The 14,908-nt window shown below is 35.1% G+C and overlaps 1 protein-coding gene across 4 annotated transcripts in view; it reads left to right on the top strand.

Annotated features, from left to right (window-relative positions):
• The window catches only part of LOC120425291 (phosphatidylinositol 4-phosphate 5-kinase type-1 gamma), a 99,258-nt gene extending 92,796 nt beyond the window's left edge, over positions 1–6,462 (top strand). For 3 of the 4 annotated variants that reach the window (XM_039589753.2, XM_039589750.2, XM_039589756.2), the window contains one exon: positions 6,140–6,462. Coding sequence is in view for 1 of the 4 variants with exons in the window: in XM_039589756.2 (XP_039445690.1) it covers positions 6,140–6,151 (12 nt within the window). In the remaining 3 variants the exon portion in view is untranslated. The remainder of the gene's footprint in view (positions 1–6,139) is intronic. The other variant, XR_008211947.1, reaches the window with a different exon arrangement.
• Positions 6,463–14,908: the final 8,446 nt, after the last annotated feature.

Below are 14,908 nucleotides of genomic sequence, written 5' to 3'. Positions count from 1 at the left end.
CGCCATACCCCCCCCCCCCCCTAAAGTGTCCACGTGGTTTATGGATGGTCCCATACTAAACTTGTTATATTTTGAACACAAACGTACAAGTTTTATGGGAAATTGCTGTAACTTATAGAAAATTAAAAGTTTGGATGAATAAAAAACATTTTGCTTAGGATTTCTTCAAAATGTTGAAAGGGGGATCAAGTTACCCCTAACATTTTTAAAATGCCGGTTTAAAATATTTTTTTAAAACGCTTGGCATGATTCGAAGAGTTCATCTGATGAAATACCCTTGTTAGCCAAACATAGATGAATGTTTAAGCTTTTAATTCATGCAAAAAGTTTATAGTTTTGTGAGAAATTGACAGAGTTATGTGCGATACAAAAAAAGGGGATCAAGTCTCCCCACTCTCCCCTAAAAAGTTGTATATCGAGAAGGGAGTTTAGATCGATTTGGTGTCTTCGACAAAGTTGTGAGATATGATTAGGACTTTTCTGCCAAAACAGCACAAATTTCCCAATATTTTTATTTGACTTGATATTTCATACTAAAAATTGGGAATTGTGTTTAATTTTGGAAAAAAATTGTCAAATTAAATAAAAAAAATCAATTTTCAGATGCAAAAACAAATTTGTAATCGAAAATGACTTTACACATTTTTTTGATAAAGTGTACTATTTTCATGTTATAGGCATTTTATGGTAAAATTTGTTGAAAATTGTTCAGTATTTTTGCAATTTTAAAAATTGTCATGAAGGAAAAAAAAAATTTTCGAAGGGCTTAACATTTTTTCTACAATTAAAATTTGTTTGTTCATGTATTCATGCTGTTGCTGTTATTTTTTGATTTATAAATGTTATGTTATTTTTCTCTAAACGAAATTAATCCAAAATATTGTTTATTTGCTGACAAACACTAAAATGCGTTATACTTAAAATGTCAAAAAGTTTCGTTCGGCAACAGAGCATAAACTACGGTGTTTAACATATAAAAAAAATCAAGTTTTGAGGTAAATTATTTTCTATACATACGAAACCTGCAAAATTAAATATTTGTTCCTTATTCATCTTATTCCTTATTCAAAGTGCATTTTTCGCTACGTTGTGCAGTTTAAAATAACTTTCACCAGCTGCACGCTTATTTGCAGGAAGCAATCAGCAACATTTATTTTTCTAATCCAACCAAAACCATTGCTAAATCGAATGCGAACGAGTCCGCGCCAGAGCTGCGAGAAATTGTGTCAAAACCTAAACAGAACAAAGCAAAAGTTGTACTAAACTCATTCCCAACGGTGGCATTAGGAGAGGACTGGTAAACGAGAATCACGCAATCTAACGAAGAATCATCAAAAAAATGTACATAAAAGGTGGCGTTTGGTGTGAAAGAAACAAAATAGCGAAAAACAAAATAAATCGGCCTACGTGTAGGAAAAAAGCTGGCTGGCAGCTTCAGAGCTGCCAACGGCTGACAGAGTGAGCTATAGCGAACAACTTGGACAATTGGGGATAGCAAGAGGGGGAAGAAACGGTGGGAGGACATTACAATAAAAACAAATTTGAAAGGGGTGGGAAAACCAGAGGTAAAACGCTATGCATAGTAGGTAAGTGAATTATTTACAAATAATAAAGGTAAACAGAATAAAAAACACACGATACAATAATAAGTTAGTTATGAAATATGAAGCATGAGGGTCACGAACGGGACCCAGTTCTCAGAATATACATATTATAGTATCTCGAATCGTAGGGACTCTTATTCAGAAAAAAAAAACACAAGAAACATTAACTAATCAGTGTAAATTTTTGTTGAATTTATGCTTCATTCATTATACTCTGCAACATAAGCAAAGAAGACAAAAAACAGAAAGGTGAATTATACTGTCACAATTCAGAACAAATAAGAAACCAGGATTTTCTGGTGGGGTGAGAAGAAAACACAAAACACGAGATGAGTGAGCGCCAGCAAAACAAACACGCAAAACAGTTTGTGTTTCCGCCGTCGACCGAGAAAAACAACTAAAATCAAACTCTCATTCGAATAGATAGTTAGGCGTACTTTTACGAGAAACAACCAAAATAAACTGAAAACCTCATCACGTGACGAAAAGAAAAGAGAAAAAAAAAACACAAAAAAGTTGTAGACAAACAAATAAAACAAAAAAGTATATTATATATATTAAACATACACATAATCAGATGCAATAACTGTTGAACAATTTCAATGTTTTTGTTCGCGCTCGCAGCGCATCTCAGCGCGGGAGTGTCTTTGTTTTCCTAAAACACCACAAGCAATATTCGATAAACAAAACAAAACAAACAAAAAAAAACAAAGTGGAAACAAGGATGCCAACAACACGATATCTTTGTTGAAAATACAAAATCGAAAGAAAAATCACCAACTCACCACACCCTCACAAGCTGTCACACACAGGAACGTTAAAAGAAGAAGAAAAGCGCCCTCGTTCGAAATAATGAAAAAAAAAACAAGAGGGGAAACAAAGGTCAGAAAAAAACAAACAAACAATTTAAGAAAGTAAATATCATGCATCTCAATGTATCAAGTGGTTGTAAAACTACCCAAATAAAGAAAACAAAAATCTAGCAAAAAAAACTAAGTCTAATATGGGAACTCATTTGTGTGTGTGCGTGTGATAACGACGCTTCTATTCCGTGGTGGTATAATATCTAACCTTTGTCTGTTATTGTTTGTGTTTTTTTTATACTTTTGAGAACAGCAAAAAAGAGTGGGTCATTTTTTTAGAAATTCGAACTGAAGCTTTTTGGATAATAGTTTATTTCCTTGAGCATTTCGCTCAATATTGAGCAATTTTTTTCGATTTTTTAGAATTTATGAATTTTGTGTAATTTTTCTATGACCAAAGAAATAATTTTGCATCATTAGTTCGTCCATACATAAAAAGTCGGATTTTGCAAAAAAAAAACTTTTTGGAAAATTTTATTTTTGGATGTTTAAAAAAACAAAAAAAAAATGCCATCTATTGAGCTATCCCATTGAGAATTTTGGCTCGAGCCTCGAGTCGAGCCGGCTCGAGATCGAACCAGAATCGAGTTGTTAGTCAAAATTCAGTTGACAGTGATGCAAATTTTTCGGAAAAATCATCATGTTCGAAAAACATGTAAAAAATCGAAAAAAATTGTTTACATTATTTTTAGATGTAAAATCAAATTTGCTATCGAAAAGTACTCAACATAGATTTCGATATCGTGCACTGTTTTCAAGTTATAGCCATCCAAAAATAGTTTTTTGTTGATAACATTTCTTTTACTTGTTTAAGTCATGACCAAGCATCATCTCTAAAAATACTTTTTTTTTCGAAGAGATCGTAACATTTTCTATAAATTTGCTTCAAAGATGTAAGATGTTGAAGATTGGTCCAATGGTTGCTGTTGTACAAAGTGTGAGAAATTTCTTGATCTCTCGACTAAAAATACTTTCTAAATTTTAAAATCAACGCTGACGTTTGAAATGATCCCAAAACATTTTTTTCCGACCATATCTAATGTTTGGGTTAAATTGAAAACTTTATATATATTTTTATTCAGAGGCTAGGAAAACTTTGTTCGATATTTTTTTTTTTTAAATCATGATTTTTTTTTAAAAAATGCCAACACTGCCAAATGAATGCTATCTTATGCTATGGCTCAACAGATGGCATTTTTGAAGTTTAAAACATATTTAAAAATAAACATGAGATTTTTCAAAATTGATCATTTTGTGCAATCCTTGTAAAATGTATTTATTTTAAGAGTGTAACGATTTTTTCTGCCTAATCAATACCAACAACTTTTCCTAAGTCACCAAATCGATTTAAAAATCCGTCCTCAAGATACAAATTATTGCATAAAAGCTACCACATTGTATGAAAACTTGTATATACGAACTAATGATGCAAAATGACTTCTTTGGTCTCAGAAAAAAAAACACAAAAAATCATCCAAATCAAAAAATTCATAAAATCTGGATCAACATTTGACGGATAAGCATTTTGACAATCGGAACTATTTTACTAATTCCGAGACAACAGGTAACTTTTCTACAAAACTCGAAATGTAAAACAGGTGTCTTCAGAAGAATTGTTGCAAATGGAAAGGGACAACTTTAGGTTTGCTTTAAAATTAGGGTGGTTCACGATTAGGGTGATTTTGAAAATCTAACTTTTCATGAATATTTTTGGGATTTATTTTTGTTTTCTAGAAAGTTGTTAGGCTTGCCAATGCAAGCAACTTTGTCGAAGACACAAAAAAATTTCTCGCAATCAAAGCCTTCTACGACCAGATTTAGAGAAAGCATCTAAGGGACCATCCATAAACCACGTGGACACTTTAGGGGAGGGGGGGGGCTTGGTTTTTTTTTGTATGGAAATTGTCCAAGATGGAGAGGGAGGGTTGAGATTACCAAAAAAGGGTCCACGTGGTTTATGGATGGTCCCTAAGCAAACCTTTAAAAATCACGTTTGTGAACTTAGCAATTCTGGGTTAAGTTTTAGAGAAAAGTGATGTTCGGGGCACCTTGAGAGCTCCAAAAATGGACATTTTTTTTAAAGATCAATTTGGACTTAAGGGTCAAAAGTTACAGCCATTTCAAGGTAAAAAAGATGCAAAATTAAAACTTAAATATCTCGAAAAGGCGCAGTAGAATTCAATTTTCTAGAAGACACAAAAATTTCCTAACATATTCCTGAAAAGTTAGAATTTTAAAATCACATTCCTTTTTAGCAAGTTTTTTTTTTATTTTTCTTGCTCTTGTTAGTGCCATAGTTATAGAAATAATTGTTCCAAAATGGATTATGATGCAACACACAGCTGAAAGGAACTCCAAAACTCTGTTATGAATTGCAAAAGAACTGATTGTATCTTGATTATTCGCCAATAAAAACCGAATTGAAATTGAAAATCACATTCCTCGTGAACCACCCTAATTTTCTACCAAACCCAAAGTTGTCCCTTTCCATTTGCACCGATTGGTGCAATGTCTTCTTAAGACACCAAAGCTGGAAAACTTCACCCTCAAATATATATCTGTAAAAAAAAATATCAAATTAGCTAAATAAAAATTCACGATTCTGGTTAGGTGTCTCGTTTTGTTGGAACTGTATTAGTAAGGCCGTTGCAAATATTTTTCAAAGTTTATGTCGCCCCCCCCTTCAAAGTTGGCCTGAATAATCAGGGGGCAAAAAAAATATTTTTTCGAAAAACTTCAAAATTTTAATGAAAATTAAAGTTTAATCAACTGAAAACCAGTTAAAATGCATTTTCCCGCGTTTATAATCATATTTAGCATGTTTGAACGCCTTTGAAAACATTTTAAATTTTCATGAAACATCAATGTACAGTCCCACGAAAAGTTTTTTTTTTGCGAAAAAAAAAATCCGTCAATACCTCGATATTTTCAAAACTAATGATTGGAAAGCAACTGTACGCCTGTAAAATGCATTTTAAAACACTTTTTTCATCCAAATGTTAAAACCTAGGCTTGTTATTTCAATTTTTATATTTTTTTATTTTTTTGCCCCCCCCTCGACTTTGGTCAGAGCCGAGGGACATAAACTTCAAGAAATATTTGCAACGGCCTAAAATATTAATAAAACGCTTTAAAAATTGAAAAATCTTTTTATAATGTGTTCTTATTTATTCTTATTTATTATTTTAGCGAAAATTATATTTGGTAGCAATATTTTTGGAAAAAGACTGAACTGGGATTTGAATTAAATATAAACCATCGTTAATGTCCATAAAAAAACTTTTAAATGAAACATCTTTTAAATTTAATTTAAAGAATCGATTCAATAACTGTCCAATTCCGATAAGTTCACTAATATTATTGTTAATATCACTTTATTTTGACAAAGTTCTCAGAGGATTTGGTTGTTCAAGTTTGGGTGAATAGATTTCTCAAAAAAATGAATTTAATTAAATGATAAATAGCTAAATAATTCAAATTTATCTGAAATTTTAACCCAATAATGCTGTTTATATTTAAAAAAAAAACCTTGGCATAATAAGGTAGTATAAGCGGGGAAGTTTAAAAAAAAAAACAAAATTAAATGACCCACTCTGATTGCTACTAAACCCCAAATTACCCCTAATCTCAGCTCAAAACCATACTTACCCGTTTCTTTTTCTCTTCTTGCAGACACACCTGTAGAGTTACTAGCCACTAACAGAAAACTACTCCCACCCCTCACACTTTTGTCATCTTCCCTCCTAGCCCCCGAGATTACCGTAGAGTGTAGTGTTGTGTACATATATAAAAACCAACCAAATCAACAAACTCTGTACAGTAGTTACTAAACTAACACAACAAACGTAAATGAAAAAAACAGAAACCCACTATCATGTAATGTAACGGATTTAGGATTTACGCGCTTGCGCTATCGCCAACTATCGTGAACAAATAGTTTAGCTTTTAGCGAATTTAGAAAGAGTAAACATTTAATGTATCTCAAAACAAAAAAACGCTTCGCACTAATCTTTCTACGCAGTTCGAGAAGAATTCTTGTAGCTTTATAGCGTGTTTTCTCGAAATATTCATTAAAAAGGGCCAGTTTGCGCGAGTGAGTGTTTATTCTTTTTTCGCTGGTAAGGAATTGAGTGCATTTAAAGATCAAGAGATTGGCTTTGTTGAAGAAAGTTTGTACATATATTTCTTTTTCTTCTGGTGAATACTTTTCTTTTACTTTTCACTATCTCTTATTGGGTTAGCTAGAGATCGAGTGTTCTTTACTGTCTATTGCTTTCAGTATTTATTTTCCGGTTGAAAGTGTCTTTACTTCTTATTTTATAATTTTTTAAATAGTAAATTTCTAGGTTTGTACATTGTCAATACTAAGTTTCGATCGACATAAATCTTTATTTACTATTTTTCTTAGGTGCTAAATGCGATAATTTATTTTTGTTTTCGTGCAAAACAACGTTGATAAAATTCAACGTTACTAGTGAGCGGGTGTTGTTGTAACCGTTACCGAAGCGATATTAGTCAAATTGCTAGATCGAAATATATTATTCACTTGAAAAACAGGAGGTGTGTTTTGGAATATATGAAAGAAATACCCTTATAACTTTTTTAAATAATTTGCTTTGGTACAAAGGTTTTGTTGGTTCTTACAATAACGTATGTAAATCACGTAAGTAATATTTATTTATTTTTACATTTTATCATGCTTAAATTGAAAAAAAAGTGCTTTCTAATTTAAATACAAACAGATACATATTTTCATTGGATTTTTTTTAAATCGGTTATTAAACAATTGATAATTTAATTACTTTTGTTTTGTAAGTGTCCAATCAAAAGGGACAGGGATTTTTTTGGGACACTTTTTGCTTTCAAAAATCGTAATCGTTATCAAACTTTTCTTTGTATTTTTTATTTTTATTTTAATGAGACTTTGTCCATGCATCTATGTAAAAAAGCCGCCATTTTGCATAATCAGTTTTCCAAACAATTGATTCGAATTTCAATGTTAAAAAATAAAACTTTTGTAAAATTTTCTACGCTTTCTTACAAAAATTACTTTGAAATTTTAGTATCAAAAGTAATCTTTTCAAAGCGCAAAAAACACATGTTATTGATATTTTAAAATATGAAGCCTTATTTTCAAATTTCTAAATTATTTTCATTGAAATAAATTCAAAAATTATTTCCAAGCATAAAACATTAACCCTTTTTTTAAATGTCCACTATAAGTGATTTTACCCTTTAAAAAAGTTATTCTAGATTTTTAACTATCGAAATTATTTTAAAGCGCAGAAAATTTCACAAATTCATTTTTTAAACCATTGAAAATTGAACCAATAGTTTCCGAGATATTGCAAGTTAAAAAATAAGGGTTGATAAAAATCATAAACTTGCAAATTTTTAAATACTAAATGTTATACCAAATGATTATTTTTCCGATTTCTTTATTTTCAATGTTTAAAACTGGAACTGCTGTATATGTTAGAGATATGTGTTATATGTGGTAATTTTGTAGTGTATTATTTTCCTTTTGTATGAAAATTTATAAGTGATGTTATTGGATTTGTTTTTTTTGGTGGGGTTTGGATGATGTGGGTGTGATTTTTTTAGATTGTTACTTTATTTTGTGGTAGAGTGTATTATTGAGTTTTTATAAGTTTTGTAGGGGGGAAGTTTTGTGAATTTGGGAAAGATGGGGGTGGTGTAACATGTGTAGTTGGATATGTTTTGGGGGGGTGGGTTAGGTATTTAGATAGGGTGATTTTGGGATAGTTTGTAGGGGGTGGGATTTGGGTGGGGTATGAGTTTTTGTTGGTTTTTGGGGGTAGTAATTTTGGGATGGGGGGTTTTTTATGTGGTGGATTTTTTGGATGTTAGAGGATTGTGGGGGATATAAGGTTGGGAGTTTTGGATGGGTGGAAGAGTTTATGTGATTTTTTGTTTTTTTGTTTTTGTGTGGGGGGGATTTGATTGGGTTGGTATTTTTGGTTTGTTTTTTTATATTTTTGGGGTAAGTGTATGGTGTGATGTTGGAAGTAATGTAAGTATAGGGAAGTTGTATAATTTGAGTGATTTGTGTTTGGGGGTGGGTGATGTATGTGGGTGATGAGATTTGGGGTGAATTATGTTGAGATGTGAGGGGTTGTATAGGATATTTTGGATGAGTGTTTTTGTTGGTTTGTTTTTTGGTAAGTTGGAGATGTATGGATTTGAGTTGGATTGTTATTGGTGATGAGTGTTGTTGTAGTTTTTTTTGTTGGGTTTGGTTGTTGGGTTGTAGGTGTTTGGTTATTTGATTATTTTTGGTATGGGGTGTTTTTTGTTGGAGGGTGGGGGTAGGTTTTGTATGGTTGTATAGTTGTGAGTTTTGGTTTATATAGGGGGATATTGGGATTTTTAGGGGGAGGGTAGTGTTAGTAGTGTTTGGGGGGTTTGTTTAGATAGTTAGTGAGTAGTTGTTGTGGGTGGTATGGAGGGTTTATGGTAGGGAGAGTTGGTGGGATTATAGTGGGAGGTTTAGTAAGTTATTATAGTGGGATTGGTAGGATGGAGGTGATGTTGGGTGTGGTGATTAGGTTGAGGGGTTTTTTTTGGGTTGTATATTGGAGTGAGGTAGGGGTTGAGGGGATGTTAATAGGTGTTTAGTGGGAGGGGGGTTGGGGGGGGTTGTTTGAGGGTTGTGGGTTGTATATGGATAGATGAGGTGTGGGGGGTTAGGTAGTTTGGTTGGATGGGGAGGGGGGGTATTTTAGTGTAGGGTGGGATTGGTGTGGGTTTAGGGGTGGGGTAAAAAGAGGGATAGGTGGTGTAAGATAGGGGGGGGTTGAGGGATAAGAGTGAATTTTTTTGATGTAAGGGATGGTGTGATTTGAGTGATTTGATAGAGGGATGTGGTTTAGGAGGATTTATGATTTTATTAATGAGAGTGATGGGGAGGGAAGTGGCGTGAAGGGAATATTAAAGATAAATTATGAGGATGGAAGGGTTGTTAATAGATTAAATATGTAGAGAGTGTAGTTTGAATGGGGGGGGGGGGCGTAAAAGGAAGAGATTGGGTAGAATGGGAAATTTATTGTTTTTTGGTGAGTTTATTAAAATATTTGATAAAAATTTGCTTGAAGTAAGATGATGATATGTGTATTTGAATTTTTTTTTGTATGGATGTGGAGTTTGGTAGAATAAGAGAGGTTAATGAGAATAGAAATGGGAGGGATAAAGTTTGGGAGAGTTTTAGTATAGAGGTGTGAGAATTATTGAGATTGTTATGGTGGGATTTGGAAAATTATGGGGGTAAGATGATATAAGGGTTTGTTATATAATATGTGAATTTAGTTGGTATAAGAATGTTGAGGAGTTAGGGGGTTAGAAGAATGTGGGAGAGTATGGAAGGTATGAAGTGAGAAAAGAAATATGTTGGTAAAATTAGGGAATAGAAGAGGTGTGGGGAAGAATGAAGGTGTAGGGTTAGAATGAGATATGTAAGGAAGAGGGGGTTGTTTGTTTGAGATAGAGGAGTATTAGATATATATTGTGATGATGGTGAGGGGTGGTGAATGGGGAATGGAAGTGGTGGCATTTTTGGGTTTGTTGTGTATTGTGGTAAGCAATGATATACTGAGGGTGTGTGGGGGTGTATGGGGGTTGGTGTTTAGGGGGGGGGTTATGATTTTTGTGAGTTTGTGGGAGGTATTGGTGTTGATCTTCATTTGCTAATTAGGATTTTTGGTGTTGGGGGGTGTGGTAGGGTTACGGTGTTAGGGGGGGGGTGATGATTGATATTGTAGTTAGTTTGTTGGTATGACTGTAGAGTGGTCAATGGGTAATGTAATTGGGGGTTAGGTATTGATTTTTGATGTTTATTAATTTTTGTGTGTTAGTAGGTGGTTGTAACGTGTTTTTGGGGGATGGTAGGGTATTTCGCAGTAACGTTTTTTTAATGGTTGTGAGGTGGGGTTTGAGGAAGGTTGTAAGATGGGTGTTTTGAGTTGGGGGGGATGTTGTATAGGTTTGTATAGTTGAAGTAGTGTTATTGGAGATTAATGGGGAATGTTGGTTGTTTAGTGTTATAGTTATTTTGTGTAATGAGAGGAAGGGTGTAGGAATTGTTGTGGTTTATAGGTGGGTGTTGTTGTTTGGTTTATTGTGGGGTTTGGGGTTGATTTGAGGGATGTTGGGATTTTTGGATGATGTTGATGGGAGTTTGTGGAGGGGGTTGATAGGTTGGTGGTGTTTGTGAGGGTTGGTGGGTGTGTGGGGGTAGGGAATGGTTTTTGGGGTGTATTGTTGAGTGTTTTTTGAAAAATTGTTGTTGAGGGAGAGGGATATGAGGTTATAGAAGTATGTGGGGGTATATTTAGTGCTTACGATGAGGTGGTTTAGTATAATTTTGCGATAGGGGGATTGGGGAATTGTATGTGGGATTGGTTTTTTTTTATGGGGTAGGTAGGTGTTATTGGGGGTTGTGTTAGGTTTGGATGGGGGTAAGAGTTAGAATTTTGTGGTAATTTGTTGAATTGGAATTGGGTTGTTTGTGGGGGGGGGATGTTGAGGGAGAAGGTAGGGAAAGGATAGATATTGTTTGTGTAATTTTAGTTTTGGGATTTAATTGGCGTGATGATTGGTATTGTTTGAGGGGAATGTGTGGTGTTTGGGTATTGTTTTATGGTGGTTTTTGTTAGTTCTTTGTGGTAGTGGGGAGTGAAAGGGGTTTTTTACTGGGGGTAGTGTGGAAGATAGAGTATGGGGATGTTAATGATGGTATTGTGGTGGGGTTGAGTGGGAGTGTAATGGGACGGGGTGGAGTTGATTTGGTGGGGTGGATTATTGGGTTTTTATTGAGGGGGATGAGGGTGGGAATAGTTTAATTTAGTTATTTTTGGTTGGGGGGGGTTTTGGAGGTTGTTGCTGATGATATTTGTTATTTATTGGGTTAGGTGAGTGGGGTGAGTGTGGTGTGGGTTATTGAGTGTTTTGGGGTAGGTTGGGGGCGTAGGGTATTGTTGGGGTGGGTGGGTTTTTGGGAGGTGGTATGTTGGGAGGTTGAAGATTTGGGGGGAAGTATTTTGGATGGTTTAGTTATTTGGGTTTTTTTTGGATTGGAAGTTTGGTTTGAGTGGGGTTATTAGGGTTTTAGATGTAGATTTTTAGATGATGGATGGTTTTATGGGGATGTATTTAGATGTATTTGGGGATGTATTGGGATGGATGGTTTGAATGGTGGGATTGGTTGGGTGTGGGGATGTGGAGGGTGTGGGGGGTATTTATTGTAAAGAGGATTGGTTTGGGTTGGGGGTGGGTGAGTTGGGATGTAGGTTGATTGAGGGGCGGGATTGGTGGATGGAGTTGGTTTGTTTGTATGTGTATGGGGGTTTTAGGGATTTGTATGGATGGATTGAGGTGGGATTTGTGGAGGTATTCTTTTGGATTTTGAGGTTGAGGTGTGAATTAGGGGTGAAAGATGGGGGGATTTGTGGTGGGTAGGGGGTTTGAGGGGAGGAGGGGTAGAATGTGATTAGAGATGTTGGGTGGGGTAATGTTGGAAATAGGTATTTGGAGGTAGTTGAAAGATTTTTTATGGGGGGGTATTTGAATGTTGATTTGTGTTTAGAAGGGAGTAGGGGGAAGGATATTTGGTGTGTTTTAATTTTTTAAAGAGAGGGTAGGGAGGAGGAGGAGACGTGAAAGACATGGGAGTTAAAGGGAGGTGAAAGTAATGAGAAGAGGGGGGAGGTGGGGTAAAGTGTGGGTGGTTTTTGAAGAGGTTTGTAGGGGGTTGGAGTTTTTTAGGGATGTTATTTGTTGGTTTTTGGGTTAGATTTTTTGTGTTGGTGGTGGGTGTAGTGTATGTTTAATATTTTGGGGATAGGGTTTTTTTGTTTGTTGGGGAAGGGTTTATGTATATGAGTCTCAGTTTTTGTAGTGGTTAAAAATGTTGTTTGGGGGTGTTGGATATAATTTTGGCTTGAAAGGGGAATAGGATGATATGGTGGATAAAGGGGGTGATTGGGTGTGGCATGGAGGGGTTTTGATGGGTGTGTGTTGTATGAATGGTGGAGTTAGTTGTGAGTTGGGGGTGGGGGGGTATGTTTATGGGTGGTTTTAGATTTTTGATGAGATTTTGGTTAGTATTTTAGGGGGTTATGTATTTGATTTTTTGTTGGTTTTTTTGTTTTGTGGGTGTGGTGTGTTTTGGAATTTGAGTGATTGTTGGTTTTTAGTTTAATTGTGTTGATTGGTTTGTAATTATTTTGTGGTGGGGGGGGGAGGGTTTTTGGGAGAATTTTTGGGAAATTATTTTGAGGTTTTGGGGTAGGGGAGGGTGTGTTAGTTTATAGGGTTTGGTTAATTGTGGGGTGTTTGGGTTGGGGAGTGATTTGTTAGGAGTATTGGTTTTGGGGATGGTGGTTTTGAAAAGGGGGGTGGTTAGGTTTGGTGGTTAGGTATTTGGTTTTAGTTTTTTTGTGTTTTTTGGTTTGGTTTTATAGTTAAGATTTTGTTAATTGTTTTATATATTTTGGGGATATTTAGAATGATCTGATAGGGGTAAATTAAGAGATAGGTATAGAATGTGGAGAAGTGAGATTTTTGGAATAAGAGTATTTTTGGGGATTGGTTTAAAGGTATGATATAGTTTGATAATGAGAATAAATTATGTAAAATGGAAGAATAGTTTATTTGAATATTGAGATGATTGATTGTTGGTGGTGGGGGGAAGTATTGTATGGTAGTGAAAGGAATAGGTTTGGGGGGTGGGAAGTGGGTGAAAGAAGTGGGAATTTAGAAGAGGGGAGTAATGGGGATGAGGTAGAAAATAGTAAGAGTGTGGGGAGGAGGAATTGTAATGTTTTAATGAATAGTATGTTTGTGTAGTTTTTTAGGGAAGGGAAGAAGTTTAATGATAGAAGTGGTATATGATTTAGGGTGGAGGTTTGAAATTTTTGTTGGTATGAAGTATAGAAGAGAAGTTGGTGAATGAGAGGAGGGGGTGAGGGGGAGGAGGGGTGAATATAGAGATTAGGAAGGATAAGGGGGGATGGGATAGTGTTTTGGGTTGGTGGGAGGGGGGGAAGGGTGTTGATGGTAAGGTATAGGTGAGAGGGGGAATTGGGGGATAGGATAGAGATGGAGAGATGAGTAGGGTGTTGAGTATAATAAGATTTAAAATTATGGGGGGGAGAGTTTGTGAGAATTATTAAGAGGTTGGAATGTGAAAGGGGAGTATTTAAATTTGAAAGGAGAAAGAAGGATTTTAGGAGAAGGATTGATTATTGGGGAGAGTGTTGGTTTTTTTTGGTGTGGTTATAGGATTGGGATTGAGTATAGGTAGAGATTAAAAGGAAATAATGAATAGAAAAAGAAGATTAAGGATGAAAATTGAGGGAGGTTAATAGATAATAGGAAGGTAGTAAAGAAGAAGTTAGAATAATAATGTATAAAAAAGTTAGGGGAAGTAATACGTAAAAAAAAGGAAAAAGAGATAGATATTATGATTAAAATCAAAAGCGAAGATGAATTATAAAAAAAGAAAGTTATGGGAAAAGAGTTAAATAGAAAGGGGGGAGGGAAGGAAGAAGTGAAGTATATAAGAAGGTTGGGAAGAAATGAGGGAAGAGAAAGAGGTGGATTAAGAATAGGATATGGGAAGAATATAGTTGAGAGGAAGGTGAAATAGAAGAGTGTGGGAAGAAGAAGAAAGGGTTAATGATGGGGAGTTTTGTTGGGGGGTTTGATTGGTAGGTATGTTTTTTTTTTTATGTGTTTTTGTATTATTGGAGGTTTTTTAAAATATTTTGGAAATTGGGGATGGGTTGGTGTGGGGGATATTGTTGGGAATTAGGGGAGTTCGATGGATTTAATAGGAATAGGTATTAAACGTAGCAATGAGGCGGTATAGGGGTGAATCTTGCCATTATACTAGGGGTAGAGAAGGAGGATTTGGGAGGGGAGATTCGAGTTAATTATGCAGGGAGTTGTGAAGATTATTGGGGGGTGGTGGTGGTGGGGGGGGGGTTTTGTGGTAATATGGATGGGGTAGTGTGGGGGAGTTTTTGAGGGGGATTATTTGGAGGTGTGGGGGGGATAGGGTTGGTTTTTGGTAGTGGTTGGTGTTGGTTTTGGAGGGGGGGGGGGTGGGTTGGGGAAGGTGGAGGGGTTATATTATTGGATTTCTAGCTCACTGATTTCTAGTTGTTGTTGAACAAACGATTTTATTTATGTATATCAAGGTGAGCTATGGCTTCTGATACTAGTATCTGTTGGTGTGGATGTCTGAATTGGTTATGTTCATTTTGGGTGTAGTCATTAAATCACGATAGATAATAGTGGGTATTAGATGTGTTACCCTGTGTTGTATTTTTTCAACATTTTTAACTAACTATTTTACGCTGTATTCTCTTTTGGTATTTTTTGCGTTATTGTTGGTATGGTGGGTAGAGGTATAAATTGATG

This window comes from Culex pipiens, chromosome 2 (assembly GCF_016801865.2).
Source record: "Culex pipiens pallens isolate TS chromosome 2, TS_CPP_V2, whole genome shotgun sequence".
NCBI lineage: Eukaryota > Metazoa > Arthropoda > Insecta > Diptera > Culicidae > Culex > Culex pipiens.
The sequence above is the reverse complement of the archived record's forward strand: the minus strand, read 5'-3'. Positions and strand labels throughout refer to the sequence as shown.